Source organism: Salarias fasciatus, chromosome 6 (genome assembly GCF_902148845.1).
Source record: "Salarias fasciatus chromosome 6, fSalaFa1.1, whole genome shotgun sequence".
Lineage (NCBI taxonomy): Eukaryota > Metazoa > Chordata > Actinopteri > Blenniiformes > Blenniidae > Salarias > Salarias fasciatus.
The window spans coordinates 7233379-7257407 of NC_043750.1; the positions used below are offsets into that span (position 1 = coordinate 7233379).

The following is a 24029-nucleotide window of genomic DNA, read 5'->3' on the forward strand; positions in this document are numbered from 1 at the left end:
ATTTACGCGTCGCCTTCTTTGTTCCTCAGCCAGCGCACTTCTAAAAATACCTGTTCCTTTCTGCAGGTGCTATAATTTTATGAGTGTGATTATGGATGGAGCGCGCACTGGCGTGCTGCTGGAGAGGCAGTAATCAGGAAGCTGAGGGATGAGCGCCAAACCCGCCGCTGCCCCCACTCTACATATTTTTAGAATCGCGGGCTGGTGGAGGGCTAGTTAATATTCTCCAACACGTGTGCGGGGCGGGTTCTTTGAAGAGTTCTCAGCGCTGTTTCGTGTGTTTTTCTGCATGTTCCTCACCATATGTGTGTGTGTGTGTGTGTGTGTGTGTGTGGTTGTCATCAACACCTTGGATTTACGCAACTAGGGCAGAGGTGTTGCATGAATAAAAGCAGCTCCAGCTGCTGCGCCGTCCCACCGAGCTCGGCTGGCTGAGCAGCAACAACTGCTGGTGTAGATGAAGGCTGGAAATAACCGGGACCAACATGCCAATCACGCCAAGCTTCGCCCGGCGGCTCGGCACGTTAACAGCCTGTTCCATACGGTGTATGAGGAGAGGAAGTAAACAGAGACTGAAAACTTCTCCATCAAAATGAGATCTCATGTCACTGTGATCAGGAATCAGCGCACCGAGTCTTCACGATAATGTGGTGCTTCTGCAGCTTCTTTCCTCCAACAGTGACTTTTCCTTTCCACCATCTCCTCTGCTTGCTCATGCTGGTTTTTCTGTGTAAAAGTGTCTTTAAATGAATGTTGTCAAAATCCACAATCAAATCAGGACAAGAATCAAACCAACGTGTGTGTCACTCTTTGCTCCATGCCACATCAGCGACGACCACAAGGTCCTTCACTCAGGATGAACTGGGGGGAAACTATTTTTTTAAGTACCTCATTGCAGTAACTCCACAGGTTTTTGTATTCTTAATGGATTATTAGAAGTTATTAGAAAGTTATGATTACCAAAGTTTCAGTAAACTCGTTGACTGGAACTTAGATTTACTTTCTAAGATATAATTTCTAGTTTCTTTTGGATTGCACTCAACTGTTATATACAGTAATTCTGCTGCTTTGTCACAAATAGAAACTGCCATTGATCAGCAGCAATCAGTAACTCGCACTTGAAATAGCAGTTTCTAAATCAGAGTTATCAAACACACGTTACTACCGGAGCCGCAAACGGCCCAAGATCATCTTGAGAGGGCCGGGCCGGTAAAACAGGGCCATGATAACCTTTAAATTTAAACTTTCCATTTGTTGTAGCACCAAGAATATTTTGAAAAAAAATCCATGTTTTATATACTGAAGCCAATTTTAATGAAACCTTCTGGTGCAAAATACAGTTTTAAAAAAAGTTGTCCTGTAACTGCTGCATTTCCATGATTTCACACTTCATATTGACGCAGAAAGGCGGCAGCGATGGTATTTCCATAATATCAGATATACGACAATAAAGCTTTTCTATCTATCTATCGATCTGTCAATCAATCTGTTCATTACGTCCAGGCTTCCCATTTCATACATTTTTAATTAAAACATGATGCTTTTAACTTTCTAATTAATCTTTGAAGTATGAAATTACATATATACTTAATTACAACTGACACCATGTGATCTACCTCTCTGCTTTAAAAATCCTGAGTCACTAATGAGAGCGCCAACAATTTGAATAACAGTGAAAATGCTTGATCTGCGTTTTGCAGCTGATAAATTTATTCTTTTAACAGAGAAAAGTGGTGTTTTCTATCTATATCAAGTCATTGTTTTTGTACTGAGGGTTGTGCTTTAAATGATCATGTTTTACAGATTGTATGAAAGAGAACAAAGGAACAGAACTTTTCTTCATTCTACTACAGTTTTTTATATTGTCTTTTTTCTATTGGTGAAGATGCATTAAGGTGAAAAAGGTTATTGATGCTCTTCAATCAGCACCCACTGAAATGCAGAGATATAATTCAAAGATTATTCGGTGTGGATCTTCATAAATTAATTTAGTTTTTCATTTCTGAGGTTGGAGTTTGCAGTGATGATGATGGTTGCTCAATGACGGTTTGTAATATTTTTTAAAACCTAAAAACATAAATCTAGATCTAAATATCTTCATGTATCTCCTGTAAATGACGTTTCCTCTGATGATTCCTGTCTTTTGTTTTCACGAATGACACTGAATTGTGTTTGCAATAAAACCATGACTGATAGAAACAACGTGACTCTTCTCAGAGTCACTAAAAGTAGAAGTGGAGCAGTTTGAGGAATCGTCGCTGTCTGGAGCGCCGGAACGTCGTCCTACCTGAGCAGGAGAGTAGAGCCGGCAGCGATGGTGCGCACGTCCCTCCTGAGCCGAGCCGCCGCCTCCGTCCCGCAGCGGGGCCATGACGCCACAGCTCGGACCCCCGACCGTCCCCACCGAGATGGCGGCGGAAGCCGCGCCGCCCACGCCGCCCGCCGCGCCGCCCGTGGCCCCGGCGATGGCCCCGATGCCCCCCATCATGCAGCACAGGCCTCCCTGCGCCAGCTCCAGCTCGATCTCGGCGTCCATCTCGGCGTCCTCCTGCGCCTCCTTGTTGGAGTCGTCCAGGTGCTTCATGAGCACGGCCACCACCACGTTGATCAGGACGAACTGCGCCGTCAGCACGAAGGACACGAAGTACATCGGGGAGATGAACTGCAGCCCGGCGTGGCAGCCGTAGTCGGTGCCCTCGTGGGTCGGGGGGCATTCTCTCAACGTGTCCTGGAGGCAGAGGAGACAGAGACCGAGTGTGTTTCAGGTGGAGCTCTGATGAATTCAGTATTATATTCATGAGTTTTCATGTTTGGGGCGTAGAGTGGCCGTCTCACAATCGAAGGGTGTGACAATAAACCCTTTATGCAAATTCTTCTTGTGCTTGTTTAGTTTTTCTTGCCTACTTTGACTCCTTTATGCAATATTTGATTACACTAATCGGTGGTTGTAAGAAGCCTGTGGGAGGGAACACACTTTGTTGGCTTCTCTTTAGCCTGATGGTCACATGACCCATCTCAGGCGTTTCCTGCCTTTCATGCACGTTATCTGGGAAAAGCATCAGAACCTGCAAACCTCTACTTGAAAGAAGCAGTTACAGAAAATGGATGGATAAGCTAAAGGACACTTCTCAAAGTGATACACGTTGTAGCATCATTTATGGCACAGAAACAAACCCATTTATCAGAGTTTTGAGTAAAATGAACCAACTATTGTTCGAAAGCTCACGCTGGGCGTTCTCAGTATCTGTTCAGTCAGTCTGTATTCGCCCTCTGCTTCAAGGTGATTGGAGCCGTGAGAGGAAATGTGTGGAAAATGAAATTAGTTGGTAGAATTCCAAAGCACTAATCCCACTTAATAAAGCCTGATCTCACATTTTCTAATGGAAAAAGGCACAACTGACCCCTGATGTTCTGTCTAAAGATAAGTTAAGTTTAGGTTTGTAGTCACATTTCACTCTGGAATATTAAACATATTTAAAGGTATGGTTACATCGGGGATGGGTAATTGAGAACGTCAAGGTCAAACTAAATTTAAATATTCAATCTAGTCTTCAGAAAGACTCATTCTGACAACAAGCAATTCATGATTTACACCAACTAGTCACCGAGTCCCCCGCCCTCCATGAGCACCAATCAGTGCAGACTGAACGCCTGAAGTGGGTCGTTACACTTTTTTAAGAGTGTGATTGTAGCATGAGATCTGATTGAGATGAGATGAGATGGGAGCTGTTAAGACTTCATGAATGTAAAATTTCATCTTCATTCATCTTCTGCAGACTTTGAGGGCATATTTGACTTTTCTCACAGCATTTTTGCCAAACCACCTCAGTCACTTCCTTCCATTCTTCAGATTTGAGTGGAAACCTTTAATAACAATTCTGCTGTTGACCTTTTTTTCTGTGTGTGGCGGCCGTGTAAAATATATCTGGATGACTAAAAGCAGGAAGATGTGCAGATTTTCTTGACTGCTGTGAAGTTACAGGATTTCACTGAGGAATCTGAAGCAGTTCGGATCAGATCTTGGGAAGAGGTCACTGCTCTAAATTTCACGACTTTTGAATGTTTAATCGCTTCACTGATACTTCTGTGACTCACAGACCATGAAGGGCCCCATATACAAGACAATGTTTCAGGAAAGTTCAACGCTTACACAGTAACATTTTAAAAACAATTTCCGTTTCAACAGAAATGACTGTAGTGTTGGAGACCAGGTAAGAGAGCATGAAACATGGATACAGAAAAACCAAACTCCTCATCTAAAGTACCTTCATGATGCCGTTCCAGTTGTCGCCAGTCGAAACCTGGAAGAGCGTTAGAAAGGCCATCCCGAAGTTCTCAAAGGTTGCGTGGCGGCTCATGCCCTCACAAGGGTAGTCAGCGTTGCACACTGAAAGAGGAAGAGAGAAGAAATGACTGAGAACCTTCGAATACCATTTCTGGACAACAGCATGTTGGCGAGTTTCTGTTGGAGTTCCTAAAGCAGAGTGAAAAGGCTTGGCTTGACCACCATTTACCTAGATATGCTTGGTTTGGATTGTGTTTATACCCTCAAAACTTGCAACATTTAAGAGTTTTCATGAATAGAACTGGATTGCAACGTGATTTCAATGGAAAATACTGAGCGGAAGACTTACCGAGCTCTCCAAACAGCTCCACTCCCAGAGCAGCGTAGATGAAGAACAGCAGCATGAAGAGCAGGCCCAGGTTTCCCACCTGTTGAACAGGAAAAAAAACATCCATATGCCATTTGATTTTTCAGCTTTTACCCAGTCAGGTGATCATGATCACATTGTTTGATGACTATTGATCTAAAGGGTTTTCAAGGGGAAACATAACAACAAGCTCAATGTTTAAAGATGCTCTAAAACTACAGTTACTTGCTTCTTCAGATAATATGTCTTTACAAAGTTCACCTCACCTGTATGTCCAACAGTGTGAACTGAGATATATATACATATGTGTTTTCAGAGAGAAAAAATTGCACAAAGATTTCTTCCAAAGTCAAGAATGCATCCCAACCAAAATTCCTAAGTTCAACGGCCAATGTTCAGAAAGGAAAAAGCGTCAGGTTGTCATTTCCATCAGCATAAGACAGACTGAGTTTTCTGATTGCGCCTGTATTTTGTAAGAGGCTGCATGCTTTGATAAAAGCCTTGAAAGTGATTAAGCACATTTGAGACCTGCCAAATGCTTAACTGGATCCAAAATAGTTGTAGAGAACCAAAACGGAGATAAAGCCCAACGCCACAGAATCCCTCCCTTAATCAGGGAGGATAATCAAGGATAATCACTTTATTACACAATTTGGGGAAAAATTCTGCACACTGCCTTCTTAGCAGGTGTGAATCCATCTGTGTCGAGACTGAAAGGCTTCACGAAGGGTGATATGCAATGCAAATGGGTAAAGAACCCCCTGGGGTGCGTGGTGGGCTGCAGCGGCACACCATTAGCTCAGTCGCTTCACAGGGAACACGGAGGAAAGCGATTGAATTTGTGACTGTAGAATTCTATTAGAAAGGCAAATAAACGCCGAGCCAATAAGGAAAGAATTAGGATGTATAGTTTTGTATTGGGAGAGAGGGTTGTGTGAGGAGGAAGACAAGAATAATGAGCTAGGAGGAGATGAGGAACCTTAGAGATGTTAGAAAAAGAGTTGTTCTTCCTTCCCTGGTGAGCTCAGTGTGTCTCTGTCTAGTTGTGAATAATAAAAGCTGGGTCACAGCCTGAGGACACATGACGGGACGAGGACGCAGTGAGGCAGGACGGCAAACTAAAATAAAATCAAGACGTGGACACTTCGTTGGATTCTTTTTGCGGTAACTGTCAACTCTAAAACCACCAAGTCCAGGAGAATCTGGACCAGAACCAGTAACAGGAGGTCTGCACTGGGACCGGGACCAGGACCAGGGGAACCTGGACGGGCAGTCATGACACTCCAGAGGAAACACTGTTATTTCCCCTCCAGCCATGCAGAACAGCCATGGACCACATGCGCAATAGCAGCGTTTTCTCCTGTTCACACAGAGACTGAGTCGGAGCAGTTTTAAAAAGTTGCTTTTTCCTTTTTTTCCACAAAGATGTAACAAGAGCGTCTTCAAAAAGTTGAGTTTCAGTGACTCTAGGCACCACCAACATGTGAACGAGCCCACAAAACACAAAGTGTCACTTGAAAACATCATGAGAATGGGTTTATTTACCTAAAACAGTATCGTTCCAAATGGACTTTTCCACAATGAAAACGTAAAATGTTTCAGTTTCTTTTAAAAGTAGGTGATTTTCCCAATGTGTTTGGGATTGGGCTTTAATTAAAACAAATAAAAGTTAGGCTTTTCTAAACAATGGCATTTGTGACATTTAAAAGGTAGAGCTTATTAAATTCACTGCAACCTCTGAAAAACAAAAACAGAGAAGTGGCATTTAAAAGTTTCTTTGTGTTGTCTCTTCTTTCATAAGAACACAGAAACATGAAATGTCTTCTTGTCATCTTTGAATCCTGCAGAAAAAGGAGATCTTGCCTCGGTTTCATGGCCACCATAGCTTCTCCTTCTCAATTGGAAACAGAAAACGTGAGAAGCAAGACACTCAGCTGGTCGCCTTCAGATTAAATACTGCTAAATGTGACCAAGCTTAAAAAGAAAAGGTGAACTGAACAAGCTTCTTTTCTGCATTCCGACTAGTGGACGGAGAATTTGCCTCCTCTTGCGACACATGTTGTGTCGTTGAGCGTCATGTGACCCTGGCGCTCCAGAGGTCGTTCCACCCAGCAGGAACCAGCCTCTGAGGCAAGGCGGTGAGGAGCGGCGAGGCCGCTTCATTGTCCTCAGAACAAAAGACCGAGAGACACCGTGACCCACGCTCGTACTGAAGCATGTAATCAAATTCTGATGATTATTTCAGATGCAAGGGATCCTGGTGACAGTGTGCAGATTCATTTACATGTTAGTACATTAAATTGCCTCTTTTCACTGAATGAGCATTTAAAACGCAGTGAGTGTGATACACTCTTCAGCTAAATCTAACTGGTGAAAAAGGAAAGTTCACAATGCAGTCAGACACGTAAGTCTCAGTCTGAGGGCTCATTTACTTGATAACTTTACTAGTAAAAACTTTTACTTTATGCGTTTTCATATCATAAAAGGGTTTACACTGCCACATTTTGAAAACCGCATCAAGAGAAGAAAATTAAAGACTGTATGGCGCGTGTGTGTGTGTGTGTGTGTGTGTGTGTGTGTGTGTGTGTGTGTGTGTAAGATCATCTCAGAGCATTGATAACGCAGCAAAAAGCGGCTCTTAGCTGTTCAGACTCCCTCCATTACAAATGGCTTTTGAAGGAAACAGCTGTTTTAAAGAGAGCAGCCAGTCCAATTGTTCATGTTTTCAGAATTTATACAGAAAAAAAGAAAAGAAAAAAGAACTACTTAGCCAGACATTCACACCATTAGAACACAAACGCGGTGACAGAACTGCACTTGCTTCTCTCTCGGACGTGACAAAAGGTGTGAAGCAGTGGAGGGAGGTGACAGAAGAAGAGTCACCACATGATTTCATTTTTGGTGCAGAAAGAAGTAATCATGGTTTCAGTCTCCACGTTTAACACGTTGGTAGTTTTAGCATTGAGGGGCTTCATAATTGAAATCCGACTTGGTCATCTGTGGATATGAATGTTTGTGTACGGACCACTTCCCTGGAACAATGGTGCGGCGTAAACGGGGCCTTGGTGTCATTCATCACACACTGGGGTTTTAATGGTTATCCAACTTAAAAACTTAATCAGCCATCAGCACACACACCTGCTCTCAGTGACATTCTCGATTCCTGTGTGTTTCAGGGTGAAGTTCATTTTCACGTGAAACTTTGTCGTGTAAAGTTGGCCAAGGCCCTCTGGACACTGCAGTGTATCCGTCATCATGGCTGCAGTTTGGGGAAAAGCCTTCATATGGCTGAGCAGCAGCTCATAAAGCGAGGTCCTCAAGGGCGTTTCATGGGTTCGCTGTAGAAGAATTCACTGCGAGATGCGATGAAGTGGATTTGTACGCAGGTCGTCTGGTCCAACGTCCTGAATGAGCTAATTCCCACAGAAACACTTCATCTAGTAGAAAACCTTCCAGAAGAGCAGAGACTGCTGGGTGTAGCTGTATGCATTTGACAGTCCATGATGTCTGAGCACTTTCTGTGTGTGTGTGTGTGTGTGTGTGTGTGTGTGTGTGTGTGTGTGTGTGTGTGTCACTATAAATGAAAACCTGACATAGTTTTGTTGTTATGGGAGCCTGAACTGCTTAACCTGATCATATCTCAGGAATGACGATATTATCTTCTATTCTTGCCAATACTAGTTTTTTCTCACTCGAGTTTTACAGCATGGTTGCCAAGCAACCAGCAGAAAAGCCGCTCAGAAGTGTTTGATTAACTCTTATCTTTCAAGTTATGTACATTATGTACATAAATGAACACAGGAAGTTTGTGGGTGTTGAGGACAGCTAGAAAGTGAAAGCAAAAGTACAATTTCTGTTTATTCAAATGTTGCTCTACATCAAGTGTTAATGTTGAAGCCCCCCCCCATCCCCCCACCCCTTTTTTTAAATAAAGCATCACGCAAGGCTCCTGTAAAGTAAAATAAAATTACAAGATTGAAAAGCTGGACGTAACTGAAAACTTGAGCTCCTAAATTAAAAAAGGCGTTGCCTGAGACACAGCTCCATTCACGTCACGAGACACAGAGCGACACTGTCGCAACAAGCCTGATGACTTTTTTCTGAAAACTTAACAACCTAACCGGTCTCAGTTTAAGATGGCTGTGCCTGCCCGACCCAGTGGATCAGTGGATCAGGCTCCTGTCCCCCCATCTGATGGAGCATGGGTTTGAGTCCCTGATTACTCATCTTGTTTCCACATTCAACGGAGAAAGAGAAAGGTGATGGTTTTTTTCTCCTCGAAATCACCGTGGAAATAGTAAAAACATATTTAAATGTAATTTGATCTCATCTAGAACTGACAGGTCTAACACCAAACATCCTGAATGCTTATTAGAATGAATATGTCCTCCTGCTTTAAACAAAACCAAGAACTCCGGTGACTCATGATTTAAAGAATAGTATCCTTGTGATCACTTTTTGAATATTCATGCCCTTAGTGGGGACGAATCCATTTGTGCCTCAGAGAACTGAGTGACAGATGGATGCGCTGCTGGATTTACTCCTTCAGTGCAATTCAAGGACAGAAACAAAGACAAGCAGCAGCCGATCGCTTTAAAAACACCCGTGTGGAGGCTCGCTGTGCATTTAGATGGCAGGGGGCAGGATGTCTCTGAAGAGCAGAACTTCAACTGGACCAAGTTTCAAAGCACTCCATTCAACAGAGGCACCCTCTTTGTAACACAAGTCCATCTATAGCAATGAATATAGTGAAGGACCCAAACATAGAAAACTAATTCATAATCAATCTGAATGAAAATAATGATGAATGGAGCAGAATTCTTCCTCATTCGAGACAAGACAATGTTTTCCACTTCAGTTTTCTTGCATAAACCACAGGTAATTTAAATCTCTGAAACAGACATAGGTTAGGTTCTGGTCCCAGCCTGGATTCTCCTGGACTTGGTAGGTTAAGAGTTGACAGTCACAGTAACAACAATCCAGCGCCATCGTTTGTCCACAGGAATGTCCACGTTCTCGCCATGGTTAATGTTAACGGCGTATTGTTCTCTGTGGTCATGTGTCTTCAGCCTATTCATTTTCAGCATTTCTGCCATTGCTGTGCAAAAAGAACATTGTTTCCAAAAAGTTGTGCAAACATTGAAACTTCTCAGAAATGAAGACAAAAACGTTGCGCATTTGAAACGTCGTGTCAACGGGCCGTAATGACTCTCCTGGGATGGTGAGGTATGAGTTGAAAATGGTTTTATCTCCGGATCTTTCCCTTACTGGTGGAGCTAGATACATCTCGCCCATGTTTCTGTCCCAGAGAGCGTCTATCCGTGTTTTGCTGCACTGGATCTGTTAATCCAGGAAACCTTTCCTTACTTAAAGATGAAAACCAGTTTCTTTCATGTAGGGTAACATTTGCTGAATTCTCTTGAGAGTTCCTCACTGAAATTCCCAGATTGTAAAGTGACTTTTAGAAATGTCCTGAACTTCTACAGATCCTATAAACCAGATGTAACATTAATAAGCCTGAACAGCTTCAGGAGCAGGTTTTTTTTTTTTTTTTTTTTTTCAGTACCAAGGGAGTGAATTACTGTCTTGTTAACAGTGAAAAGGAGGGAAAGCTTAGAAGTACATCTGCAAAGGTCTTTGACTTTTACCTATATAAATGAAGAAACAAAGGAAAGTTGGAATGGTGTCCAGGCATCCAGAGGGGGAAAGAGTCGCAGTGACCCGTCTTCCTGAAAGCCACGGCTCTGAGGAGCGTCTACCTACGCAGCTCCGTTATCATTTCACTAACGTTAATGAACTCCTCAGCGAGTGTGAGGCGACGCTTACCTGAGGCAGAGCCTGGACCACCGTGTCGAGCAGGGCCCTCATCCCGGTGGCCATTTTCAGCAGCTTCAACACTGGCGGCAGAAAGAGACGCAAAGAGGTGAGCCTTCCCGCAAAGCACATGGTTCCCTGCACGAGTCCCTGACGCTTCTGACAGGTGTGCTGCGGCGATAAACCAGCAACACCTACCGAGAAGGAGAAAGTGAGACAAAGAACAGGAAGACAAAAGACACCGGAACGGAAAGGAGCAGTGGAGGCAGATAAGAGGCTGACTGGGAAGGAGTGGGAGAGATAACAGACGATCGATAGATGGAATAGGTTTACTGGCGTCTTCACAAGAGACCATTCACGATTCCCGGCGGTCCAATTTCTTAAGGAACTCGTCAGATGATGCAGCCGGTTGCGGAGAGGAAAACAGTGTGTTCTGACGGGGAGCGTCCAGTCGGACCGGACAGCCTCACGGGAGATAGGAACTCTGCGCAGATAGCGGGTGGCCAGCGGAGAGGGGGCGGTAGAGACGGCGGTGTTCAAATCATAACGCCGGTACGAGAACAGAAACTCCATTTGGTCATCCATTCAATGCAATTATACAGCTCAAAATAAATAAATTAAAAACAGGCTTATCTGACAACTTAACAGCAGGTGAGGAAGTATTAAATTCCCACATTGTCCTCTGCATGTACTGTTTTGCTGTAAGCTAACTAGCTTACTGGACAAATGTGCTTCGGTTTAATGATTAATAATCCTCCCTTTCCTCATGCAGGCCTAAAGCCATTTAAAGCCTAGAATTTAAAGTTTTTTCAGCCCAATTTACAGCAATTTCATGTGAAACGGAAACATTTTTTGGTGCTTTGGGTGTCTGTTTACAAGGTATCGATGCTCCGAGCCACTTAAAAGGCAGTTTCTGAAAACTCTTTAGAGTAAGTAAAGTAAACGGGAAACTTTTTGAAAGTGCTCCGACTGTTGATGGACACCACAGCATAGTAAATAGTTCCTCTGCAAACAGATGGACAATGAGAAGGACGTCTGGCTCCAGACTGTCCTGACTCCCCGTCCAGATTATCCTGATCCTGATAGTTTTAGAGTTTTAGTTCAAATAAAGAACCCATAGTGACCCAACATGAGAACATTTCTTCATCATTTCTGCCATGTCATTGAAAACTGTTTTCAAACTGTTTCTGGCTAAAAGCAAAATTTTTGTGAAACACAAAAACAATGTGTTTTCACTTAAAATGCAGCCCCAGTTTAGTTTCTTAAGCCTTATTGCTCCCTGATCTTTAGCTAGAGGAACAAACAGTGTTTATATAGAGTAGGACAGCACGAAAAACATGACTGCTTTATATGAGAGATTAGCTTTACTTTTGGATCTTTGCTCCAAACTAAGCATGAGACTAAGCCATCAACATTAACAGGCTGCTAGCAAACAAATACAAGTTGATAGGAGTTGATTGTTGAAGGAGTAATTACTGTTTTAAAAGCATCCACCAGGAAAATGGTCTCGAAAAAAGTGTCAAACTAAAAGAGTGTCTAGAAACGACCATGTTGTACTTGGCACTTCATAAATAAAGCTGAATTGAATTGAATTGAATTGAATTGAATTGAATTGAATTGAATTGAATTGAAAATCCAAGTTCGTTTTTAAGATTCCAGCCACACAGAGAACACGTGGTGGATTGTGAAAGATTTGAATATTCTTTCCTGAGGTCACACAAGTGAGTTAACATTCATGCAGAGAGGTAAAAATGTTAGCAGAGGAAATGAAAAACTAAAAGTCACCAGTAGACCTCCTCGCTCATAATCAAATACCCCACTTGCTTACTAATTACCACTGGCTGCTGCTTAATTTGAATATTACCCATGGGTCCACTCAGCGGTCCCTGAACGGCGTAATGGAGGGCAGAGGCGGTGGTAGGAGAGCCAGGATTAAGGGAGATTGATGTAATTAGCCTTTCTCCTCCTCAGTGTGAAGTTAAGAGGAATTGGTGCAGCCCGAAGAACCAGTGCTTTAATTTCCTCCGGATAGCGAGAACACAGGTGTGAAATGGAACTCATTTCAGAAACCAGAGCAAGAGAAACGTATCAGCTTCAGCCTCCCTCAGGAACCATCCAGCACAATGGACCAGAAACTTCAAGATCTCTCTTCTTCTGTCTCTTCTTCTGCCTTCACACAACTGGAAACTGAGATTTGCAAAGCAGCAAAAAAAAGAGAGAGTATTTTCTTACTTCTAAACCATGAGTCGAGTTTGTTTTAGGCGTCTGTTCACACAGTGCGCTCTGAGGCCACTGAAAGCAGAGATCTTTGTTGTTATCATGTTTAAACCGTCGCCTTCGGTGGACCAGCAGGTACCTCGTGCGATCCTGAGAACTCTCATGATCCTGATGATGGTGGGGTTGATGGGAAGGGAGGCGTTGATCTCGATCTCCTCCAGGGTGATTCCCATCACAGAGAGCAGCACGATGGCCAAGTCCAGCTGGTTCCACCTGCACAGAGGAACACACAAAACACTCAACGTGTGTGTGTGTGTGTGTGTGTGTGTGTGTGTGTGTGTGTGTGTGTGTGTGTGTGTGTGTGTGTGTGTGTGTGTGTGTGTGTGTGTCTTAAGACTTTTCAAAAGCTTGCAGTGGGGTCTGTGCTATGGTAATTTTTTTGAATGAATAAGCATGTTCTGCACTACATTTGTGCAGAATTTCAGTTTTTTTTTCCAACTTAGCGCCAGCTGTGATAACAGGACTCCATTACCTGGAGGCCAGTTGCTGCCATGAATATTTATAACAAGAACTTCACCCACAAGCAGACATGGGAATCCCTAACGTAACCTCTAGTGCAGGTAAGCGAGTTTGTTTAGGGGGTTTCCACAGAAAGAGAAACGGCTTCAGGTCAGGAGTGCAGACGGAGCGTTTCAGGACGACTGACGGTCAGAATCTGATGGGAGATGATCAATCAGGAACAACAGGAGGAAACCTGCAGAACCAGACTCAGAGGAGGCTCTCTGCAGTTCTGCTTCAAGTCCTCATCACCACCAGACTGCATTTTTGACTCAACAAGAAGAAATAAGACTTTATAATAGTATGAAGGAAATTCTTAGGAATATTTGTCCAAAATACTTCTAGAACAATTTTTATCTAGAATTTAACAGAAAAAAAATCCCAATTTTGTGTCTACCTTCTAAACTTTTGGAAATTTCAACTTGATTTACTGCCAAATCTCATCCTGGGGTCTGTTTCTACAGCGTCTTGACCTAAATAAGATCACACTCCAGCGTCACACAATGAAAACACACACAGAGCCGGTCTGCTGAATAAAGCCAGGAGTTTCCCAAAAACACAGACGCATGCAGAGAGACAGAGAGAAAACCAAATGATAAACTTCAGTTAATGGGAGGATTTATAAGAAAAGACAACGGCCAGGGATGGAGAGAAATATGGCCATTAAATCATTAAAACAGGCCGGATGAAGTCATTTGGAAAAGGCGGCTTGAGATGGAAGTGACGCAGAAAATAAACCAACGGCAATTTGCCCCAGCGAAGCCACAACTCTCAAAATGGATCGGAAGCTGTTCTGATAAATCTGCATAAGAGGGTCGGATAATATTCACCGGCACTATGGCAGCTGCTGCACTCGCTCGTGCACACGCCTGAGAAACGTCCCTGCTGCTGGATGGTGGGTTTAGACATTGGAATTTAATCAAATTGAACGAGGTTTATGCACCTGCGCAGCCTCAGTGAGAGTCATTTAATCATACACTGAAACCCGATATTTCAACCTGAGCGTCTGCATCGACGCTGCGGAAAACCATTCACTCTGAGACATAAGCGGCTCTAGCATAATCTGGTTACGTGTCTATTTCCAGATCCAATTAGGTGGCAATTTTTTTATGCAAATCCAATTCAAACCTCAAAGAGAAAACAGATTTGATGTTTTCACGTTTGACAAGCGGCGCTGAAAAGCTGTGGCAACATGACGACAACATGGCCGTGGACACTGAGAGATTCAACTGGTGGGATTCTCAAAAGTCACAGCGCCAAATGAAGCCAGCAGTCAGGGGGTCGACTTTTTCCAAAAACAAAAATGCAACAACAATGCGTTAGTAGTCAGTTTACCCAGCCTTCATTCAACCAGTCACACAAACAGACGAGCTTCTGCTTCCTGTTTGGCTGCGATCGAGCCACTAGCATCAAGCTCTGCAAGCAGGAAAAGCCTTCCAGAAAGGTCTTCAAGATCAAGACAGTGAGTCAAAATACTGGATCATTCCTGATCTTACAGAGTTTCAAAGCTCTTGATTTTTTATTGGTAATAACACGACACACCAATTGGCAGTGGAAATCACCACATTAGTCAAAAACAAAGATGAATAAGGGAACTGAATCCATGAGCCTTGACGGCTTTCAAGAGATTCAAATTTCCCATTAACTGGCTCAGGAGGTGAATCCTCCTGTTAGAGTCCTGTTCTTTATGTGCTCAACAGCCAATCACACCATTTATTACTTAACAACTTCATGCCATCAGTGAAAGGGTTGATGTGTGATCACCTTCACCTGAAACTGGCTGAACGCCCACTGTCAGCTTTAAAAGGAAGGAGACACTCGACTCGGGCCTTGAAGCATTGTTTTCCTCTGTTCTGTCTCATCTCAGCAGACCTAGCCATGCAGTAGATGAGACTGGAATTTATCACATTTATCAAAAGAACCTGTGCGTCGCTGATGGAGGACACACCGCTGCTAGAAGGCAGGCCAAGAAATCCTACTGATGTTTAACGTTTATTTAGAATGTATAATGTGTGAAGGTTTGACACCCAGAGGGAAAAATACAAACTGTACCAACAGCAGGTTTACTCGGGAGAAATGTCGCTATCCGGCATGTCTGCCATTTTTGGGAACCAGCAGCAACATTTTTCTTGAATTAGAGTTTTTCTTTTTGACACGCTATCTCCGAGCCGTCAGGGTTTCTTCTGAAAGCAGTGGTTAGTAGCCAATGAGAAGCTTTTCCACGTTCACACTGCTCAGAAGCTTGAAAGAAACCCGAACAGCCCGATGACCTCTGAACTGTCCTGTCTGAGCTCCACGAGCCTTCACACACACTCACAAGTGCAATGCTCACATTTCACTGTAAGAGGGCTGTCTGGATGTGGATGCTCGGCTGTACATCAGTAGACGAGGAGGAACATCGCTGTAGGTTCTGATGCGCAGTCAGTTTAGAAATGCAAGACTTTTGCAATGGATTGGACAAAAGTGAATTCTCTAATTCATCAAATTCCAGTAGCAATGCAACAGACAGACATGAATGAGTTGGATAACCACCATGCGCTGCTACAAACCCCGACCAGATGAGAAACATCATGTTTTTCTGCCAGCGACGATGTCAACAGCCTCTACCTGTCTTTGAAGAAGCGTCGGAATCCAAAGGCCACCAGCTTCAGAGAGGCCTCGATCACAAACGTGGAGGTGAAGAAATAGTTGCAGTACTTCAGTGCCGTCTCCAAAGACTGAGGGTAATCAGAGTTCAGGAGAAAGCAGAGGTTAGTGATGACAGAAAACAGCAGGTCACCGCCTGGAAGCTTGTTACGCTGAGAGTTTAGGGTGGATAGCAGAAAGCACAATAAGAAGATGAAAAGCGGACTGTTGTTTAGTCAATCAGCTTTGTGCTTGTGAGGAAAATATATATCTTGCCAAAGAGTCTCTTTTAATAGATTAGGGCTTAATTGAGACGGACAGCCACATTATGTCAGACTCTGGGGAGAACATTTTCTTCTATCGCTGGAAATGAGTCAGACACAAAAGAGCCGCATGATTCAAATGTTCAACACTCTTAATCAAACCATATTATCGCAGCCATTTCAGACCAATGTGATATTTTTACACTTGTTGGAGACAAGAAATAGAAAAGAGTCATCGACCAAAAATACAGGTGAAACTAGCTTGGCGTTGTACACTGATGGATTTCTGATATCAGAACAGGTGGAAGTGACGAATCAGAGGGGCGAGACGACAGATTATAGCTTTCAGGTAGAGGAGAGTTAGCTTAAGGCCAGGACACACTCCAGGATCGTCCGGATGAATTTACCCGCTCGAGAGGTGTTGGAAGGGGAGATCTAGATATTGAACATGCAGCTTTACTTCATTCATCTGCATCTCCTCCTCTCCTGCCACAAGTCTCAGGGATCCCAATGTTTTCATTCATCTCCACTATCAACTATTAACAGAAGAGTGAAAAAAATCGGCTTGTGCCGAAGGAGGGATGCAGACATGAATGAATGAACTGAAGGAAAGAGTGCGGAGATGACTGTAAACATCAGGATGAAGGGAAACTGCTCAAAGTCACGTTGGACTACGTGAGATGTGGAAGCCTGCGGGCGAAGGAGCCGATCCTCGGCTGAGGAATCTTCTCGTGTGTGTTCTGCTCCGCAGTGACTCCACACACTCGAAGATCAGAAGAAGGAAGTCTGCTGTGATCTGTCCTCTGTTGTCTTCAAGTGTGTGTCTCTGGATCGGGGGAGGTTGGAGAGTCCTGCAGTGCGGACCAGGCTTTAGTTCAGTTTGTTCATAGCTGGTTTTTTTTTTCCCCCTCTCTTCTTTTCAGGCAGGCAGGATTTTAAAACAGACCTGTGGCCCTTTTGTTGATGAGCACACCGTCAGAACAGGAGAGCAGCATCCACTTATTCTTTTAGCTTATTCCTGATAAAACTAAAAAACACAAAAGAAACAAATGTTTAAAATGCCAGAGACCGCAGGCTTCACATCAGCGGCGGCGGCTCAGACGGTTTCTGATGTTGAGCAGCAGTGGTGGCAACAGCACTAAAACAAAACGGGTGGAGTAAACTGAAAATAATGACTTCTACTGCTTGTTTAAGTGCAGCTGCATTCTCTGCTGGAGTCTTATGTCTTCAGGACAAGTGTACCGCTGCTTATGATCTGCTCAGTTTTCACTCTGCATTGAAAATAAGCAGCCTGCAGCCAAACAGCACACACACTCATTCAGCCCCAGGTCAGAAATGGGAGTTTAAACAGTGGGCAGAATGTGAGAGGAGAACAGCACCAGGCTGCTTCACTGCATTTCACTGTAGATTATTCAATACCGCTGAATAATGTTATACTGTAGGCATGAGTTATGCGATCTTAGCAGAACAACTTTTACCAAAACACAGATAAAATGAGCCAAATGAGCCATAAAATTGTCTCCTATGAGACTAGAACAGATGTGGTGTCATGATACTGATGTTCATATGTTGTGTTTTCAGGATGAGAGTGGGCATCAGCGAGCTAACTCGCTAGCCTCAGCTTGAACAGCCTTTCGTCTGTCTCCAGGTTAATCAGAAAATGACAGATTGATAAGTGAACCAGAAATGACTGGAGCTCCTGGAAATCACCAATGAATGACCACCAACTGTCAGAAATTTCAATCAGCTCCAATAAAGATCAACTGTTCAGAGTCACTAAATACTGCCACCCAGAGGCAAAAAGAGGCATTATCTAAACATCACGTCTCGGTCGGGGTCCCTACGAAGGCAGAGCTGAACCCAGTTCTGGTCTGGGAGCCGCGTGTTCGATACTCTTGACCTGAAGGACCTGCTGCAGCGGTTCCGGTGCGGGACCTTTTCAGGGAACTAAAACCTGGACCGAGATCCGCTGCAGGCAGATGGTTTTGACGCTGCAGCTGATCGGAGCATACGCCCACAGAGAATCATTTTGAAAACTAACATTACAATCTGTTAGCTTGTATTCCAGCACCTGGACGGCTGTTTTGCTTGTTAGCGGCTTTTGTTGCTGATTCAAAGCAGCAGGTTTGCCGCCGTTGGGAATGTCTCCGTTTTCGCTCATTAGCGCCGACTGGCTCGCTCTGGAGCAGCCCTGCTGTGTCTCAGTGTCAACAGTCAGGAAGTGTGATCACCCGGGGCTGGCTGTAGTGCTCCAGGGACATGGTGATGACGTTGATGCAGATGATGAAGGTGATGACCAGGTCCAGGTAGTGGCTGGTGCACAGGGCGTGGATGGCCAGCCGGGCGCGGCCATAGGATGAGTAGTACGGCAGCTTCTGGGCCTCTGCAGGGAGGACAAGGGAAGGAGAGTCAGGAAGCAGTTCAACAGCCTGGAAACAGAACTGATAGAGGGACCAGAGAACAAACGGATCACTGAAAAGACGGCAAAAAGGTAAAGGAAATGAAAAAGTCATGAAATCAAAGAGAAAAGGGGATGAGATAAGAGCGGAGTATTGAATAAAGGTGGACGACGCAAACAGAGTGATTTATTGAATTATTTATTTATGCTAATGGAGATGAAAAATGATGGGGAGCTGAAATGAAGGGAAGGCACAGAGGGAGATAAAACGATGTGCTAATACGAAGGGAGAAACTTTGATAAATCTGTGAATGAGGTTAAGTAGCTTCAAATGAGTCACATTATGATGAAAAATGAAATTAACGATCTGGGATGATCTGCTGATTTAGATGGGACCCAAGGAAGGCAGAAGTCTTTTAAAGGCTTCGAGTCCATCCATCTTTATTAATGACAACCTATCAAGATGTATTATACTCTGAAATACAAACATCAGGGACTCTGGGTGTGCTGTACTTCTATTCTGATTGTATAGGCATGATTTTTTGCCTATTGATGAAACCATGTTTCTATATAGTTTATCAAGCAAAAAGATAATCTCTCTTTCCAACAGGACGACACCGATCAATCGGTTTTCTATTCTTCTCTTATTTCCTGTTCCTCATAAACCTCTCTGCCTTTCAAGAAAAAAATGTTTTGAACCTTTTGTTTTAAACTGTCAATCTTGTTGCATTTCTGATCGTTTTCACAGTTTGACAAATCAATACGGTTCGAGGTCTAAACTGGTTTCCTACTCCTACAAATTAAAAACACTCAGACTCTGTCTCCATGGAAACAGGAGAAAATACAACTCTTCAGAAGCGCTGTTACCGCACATGTGGACCACAGCTGTAGTAAATAATTCTTCTGCACATGAGTGTAAATGAACAATCACGTTTCCTCCAAAATCCCAGTCCTTATTCTCCCAGTTTTAAAGTTAAGAGTCAAGCAGAGTGACAATCCAACCTGCTCGTCTGTTCATACGAATGTCTGAAACTTGCCATTGTTCATCTTTATAGCATGTTGTTGCCTTGTTTCTTTGTATGTGTCAATTAAAGTTGTTCCAACTCGTAGCCTGCCGTGCTAACGACATAGTTTTCAGCGTTTCTAAACAGACGTCGTTTTCAAAATGTTGCTGTGTAAATGCAAAACTTTACTGAAATGAATAAGTAAAACGACGTGTTTCAATTTGAAAAGTGTAAACGGGGCCTTACTCCTCCTTTTCTTCTCCATGCGGCGCTGGCGCTTCTCCTCCCGCCGCCGGGCCTCCTCCACCTCCTGGTGCTGCCGACACTTATGGAAGTTCTCCACCACCACGCCCACGAACATGTTGAGGACGAAGAAGCTGACGATGAGGAGGAAGGAGATGAAGTAGAGCAGCATCCAGGGGTTGTTGTTGGTTAGCGGCTTGAAGAGAGAAGAGAGGTGGGGGTCAAGGGAGAGGAGGGAGAAAAGGTAAGTTTGTCAGAGAGACTGGTGACTGGAAGCTGGTCTTCATCTGGAAAAACACCGATATGTGTAGAAAAGGAACACTGCAGAAGGAAGATGCAAAAGTGGGAAACTGGAGGAGGAATCTGATGCAGAAAATGAGATAAACATGGAAAATAATATAAATGAACCTTTAGGGTGGAAACCTCTCAGCTCTACTGCCTATGAGGAAAATATGTATCTTGATCTTTTACAGGAAAAAAAGAGTGAATGAAAAGACCATACTTCAGTTTTTCATGAGTTACAGAGGTGAAAAGATATGCAGTATTTAATTTTTTAAATACTTTTATGAAAATCCAGTGAGTTGTTGCTGTTTTCTCCAGCTTCTTCCACGACACGCTTTTCATACCATTTGGTAAATTTAAAAGTTCCAAATGGTTATATTGTGTCTATTTGTGTGAGGCTCAGTAAATCTAGGAAAAAGAATTTCCCCTAAGGGGATCAAAAAACTACAACTAGCTTTGTTTAAATGTAGCACAGCTAATTTCCATTTATGGCAGAGTAGGGTCATGGATAAACATGAAGACAGAGAGCTGCAGTTTGGAAATCATTTGTAAGTCAATGTGTCTCATTGAAAAAGCAACAAGTGACAGTTGCCCATCCATTTCAACCACTTGAAATTTGCATGTAATCCTCTCCCTGAGGACAGTTCTCTAATCAAGCGAGTCGCTCCACAACCACAAGAGTCCAAAAAGCCTCAGTGGGCAGAAGTCTGGACCACTGGGAAGAAGTGATGCATCTGCTGCAGGAAGACCTGACAAAAACACCAACATTCAAACGGCAATAAAAGCCGAGATGAGAGTCAGATTTTCAATTTGGAGGAGCGCTGAGTGTTGAGAGCACAGGGTGGAGTGCAAATGGGATTAGTCATTCAGCGCCATGTTGGACTGAGTGAGGGTTTTTTTTTTTTTTCCCTGAGGCCGGGAAACTGAATCATCCAGAATAATGCTTGCTCTTTAATAGATTCCCTAATAGATTTTCAAATAAAGCAATTCAAACGGGAATGTCTTCACTTCGTGGCGACTGCAGGAGACTCGTTTGCATCCTGTTAGTGTTGCTTCATGCCACACGCACAGCTTGAGTGTGTGTGTGTGTGTGTGTGTGTGTGTGTGTGTGTTCTCGTATTTCTATCCTTGTTGGGGCCAAATGTCCCCACAAGGATAGCAAAACGTGGAACGACGTGCCTTGTGGGGACCTTTTTCCGGTCCTAAGTAGGAGAAACAGTGTTTTCTTGACCATGTTGTTGTTACTGAAAAAAGTAAAAGTGCAAAAACATTTCTTTAGGGTTAGGCTTTGTTGTGGTGTGGGTTAGGGTTAGGGTAAGGGTCAGGGTTAGGGGCTAGACATGAATGGGAGTCAATGGACGGTCCCCACAAGGATAGAAATACAAGACTGAGCGTGTGTGTGTGTGTGTGTGTGTGTGTGTGTGTGTGTGTGTGTGTGTGTGTGTGTGTGTTATTTTCAATCCAGAGTTGTACCAATGAATGGGGTGGTACCAGTGCACCTTCACTTCGTGGTTCATGTGTGTTTTCCATACTGTGAGAAGGTTTGAGATGAAATGTGATGCAGACAGGTGAGTATAAAAAGCACAAGATTTCAGGTAAATACAGGGATCTCATTTGTCTGCTTGTTATTCTTCATGTGATTTTTTGTGATAAAGGAGGTAGTAAGCCAGAAGGAAATGAATTATAAATATATAAATATGATCTATAAATCCAAAGAGTTTATCCTAAGAGAAAAGGATATCATCAACATATAACACAACAAAGAAACTACTTCACATATAGTGTGTTATGAGGTTCCTTCAACTTTTCTGGGTCCCTCAAGAAAAAGATTGGGAATTGCAGCTGTAGGGTTCTGAAAAAAAACAAAAACAAAACAACAACAACAGTTTGACAAATATCAGACAGTTGCACATAAATGCTGCAATGCTCTTTTCTGGAAGCACACAGCTCATGGTTTGAGTGACGGTTGGGGAAGCCGGTGGATCTTCTTTACATTTCCAGCAGAGCTGATCTGCCAGTCTGATGACTGAGCGTCCAAGACGCCTCACTGTGGAGGAGGCCTGGGGACGTCCAACTGGGAACACGTTCAGGGGACCAGAAGGAGGAGGGTTAGAGCCCATCTGGCTGAAGGAAAGTGTGGGATTCCCTAAAAGGAGTGAGCTGGAGAGGGTCGCCAAAGATGTAGGAAGAGAAGAGAGTCGCTTAAAGTAACTGGTGAAAGATTGACGGATCGGCGATGTGAGAAAATACAGGATGAAAAGGATATGTATTTGTTAACTTTTTGGAAGATTTCAACTCCGTTGAGAGTACAGACAGCAAGAGAGATCATATCTCTCCCCTATTAACTTCTCATCATTGCCTCTTTGCAAAATTAAGAATTTAAAATCCTTCTCCTCACATATAAGGCTCTTAAAAAAGACCTGATGGTCCGTATCATCTCAGCAGAATACCCCTCGGGCTTAAACTAATGGGCTTTAAACTTTCCTCTGATGCTTCTCACAAGGCCTGACTCAGTGACCCGGAACCAACTCAGTTTTGTTGATCAAAGTTGAAGCAGCTGGCAGATCTCCCATAATGCACTGAGCTCCTCTGAGTATATGTCCAGTATAACTGTAGCATGTATTGATGCACTGTGATGTCCAACTGGTTTAAATTGGATGGGATGGATGGTTGTTGTGCATCAAATGGTAAAGAAGAGCAGATCCACACAGTACAGTTCGACACGCAATGACACAAAAATAGAACGGCAAAACAGATGAAAAAAAGAACAGCAAACTATGCTAGAGTACGCTACAACTGGAGGGAAATGACACAGAGGTATAGAATATGGAGTGACGTGATTAAAGGAGAACAGAATAATATGGCACGACGTGTGACGCAAATCAAGGCGAGACACGACAAGACTTGACAAACCATGACTTGACAAAAGACAACATGACAAACCAACCATGACGAGGTATGACATGGCTTGACTTGACATGACAACATGTAACAGCGACAGGAGGTGACATGACGGCAAGACGTGACAAAATAAAACTGAAATGCAAAAAAAAAAAAAAAAAAACCCGACATGCCAGAATGGTAGATTGTTCTGGTTCACCATGGCATCGGTCAGCATGACATGTCGGAATGGTGTGGAATGGTGTATGGCATGACATGACAGACACGGCACAGCAAAGCTGACTCCAGATGACGTTAGTGGAGAATAGTAACCTGGAGTGTCGTGGAATGATCTGAAATAAGAGGAATATATGGGATGCCTTGATGGGCATGCACAGAATTCAGTGCAAGGAATTATTATTACCTGCTGGTCAATTCCCACCGCATCCAGTCCGTGGTACATGATGTTGACCCAGCCGTCTTTTGAAGCCAGGACAAACAGGGACATCAGAGCCTGTGAGGGACAATAGAAAACAGACCTAAAGTGTGCCGTGACTACAATGTGGAAAAATTTCATTAATTTGAAGATACAAGTTCTCATTTATGTTGTATACTCTACTATAATGTACTATAACATATGTAAATATACAGTATGCTGCTTGCATGTGAATTATAGTCCAACAATTTCTCCTCGTCAGTAATTTTAAAGAGCCCGAGCTTTATTGGAATTAATATGTGGAGATGAGTGCGGGCAGAATGTCGGGAAAACATTTTTTCTTCTCTCTCGTACCTGTCCAAGGTTGTCAAAGTTGTATTTGTGGTGAACCCATCGATAGTTGGACGCCAGACAGTCCGATTTGTTGGTGATGTTCTTCACATCGAAACCCACGCAGTAGTAGAACTTCCCTTTGAAGAGCTTCGAGAGAGGACACACACACACACACACACACACACACACACACACACACACACACACACACACACACACACACACACACACACAGAAGATAAATGCAGCTGGAGTCACTTCTTTCACGCTGCTTTGGAAGTGATTTCATAATTACCGTCGTGTGCAGACGAAGCTTAACTGAAG

General features: G+C 43.4%; 1 protein-coding gene across 1 annotated transcript in view; it reads right to left on the reverse strand.

Annotated features, from left to right (window-relative positions):
- Positions 1-24029, reverse strand: part of LOC115389487 (voltage-dependent T-type calcium channel subunit alpha-1I-like) — a 207553-nt gene that overhangs the window by 24808 nt on the left and 158716 nt on the right. Inside the window, exons 23-32 of the mRNA XM_030092887.1 lie at positions 23727-23852; positions 23361-23450; positions 19778-19970; positions 18361-18512; positions 15849-15958; positions 12823-12956; positions 10479-10549; positions 4635-4713; positions 4266-4387; positions 2288-2728 (exon numbers count right to left, since the gene is read on the reverse strand). Of these exons, the coding sequence (XP_029948747.1) occupies positions 2288-2728; positions 4266-4387; positions 4635-4713; positions 10479-10549; positions 12823-12956; positions 15849-15958; positions 18361-18512; positions 19778-19970; positions 23361-23450; positions 23727-23852 (1518 nt within the window). The remainder of the gene's footprint in view (positions 1-2287; positions 2729-4265; positions 4388-4634; positions 4714-10478; positions 10550-12822; positions 12957-15848; positions 15959-18360; positions 18513-19777; positions 19971-23360; positions 23451-23726; positions 23853-24029) is intronic.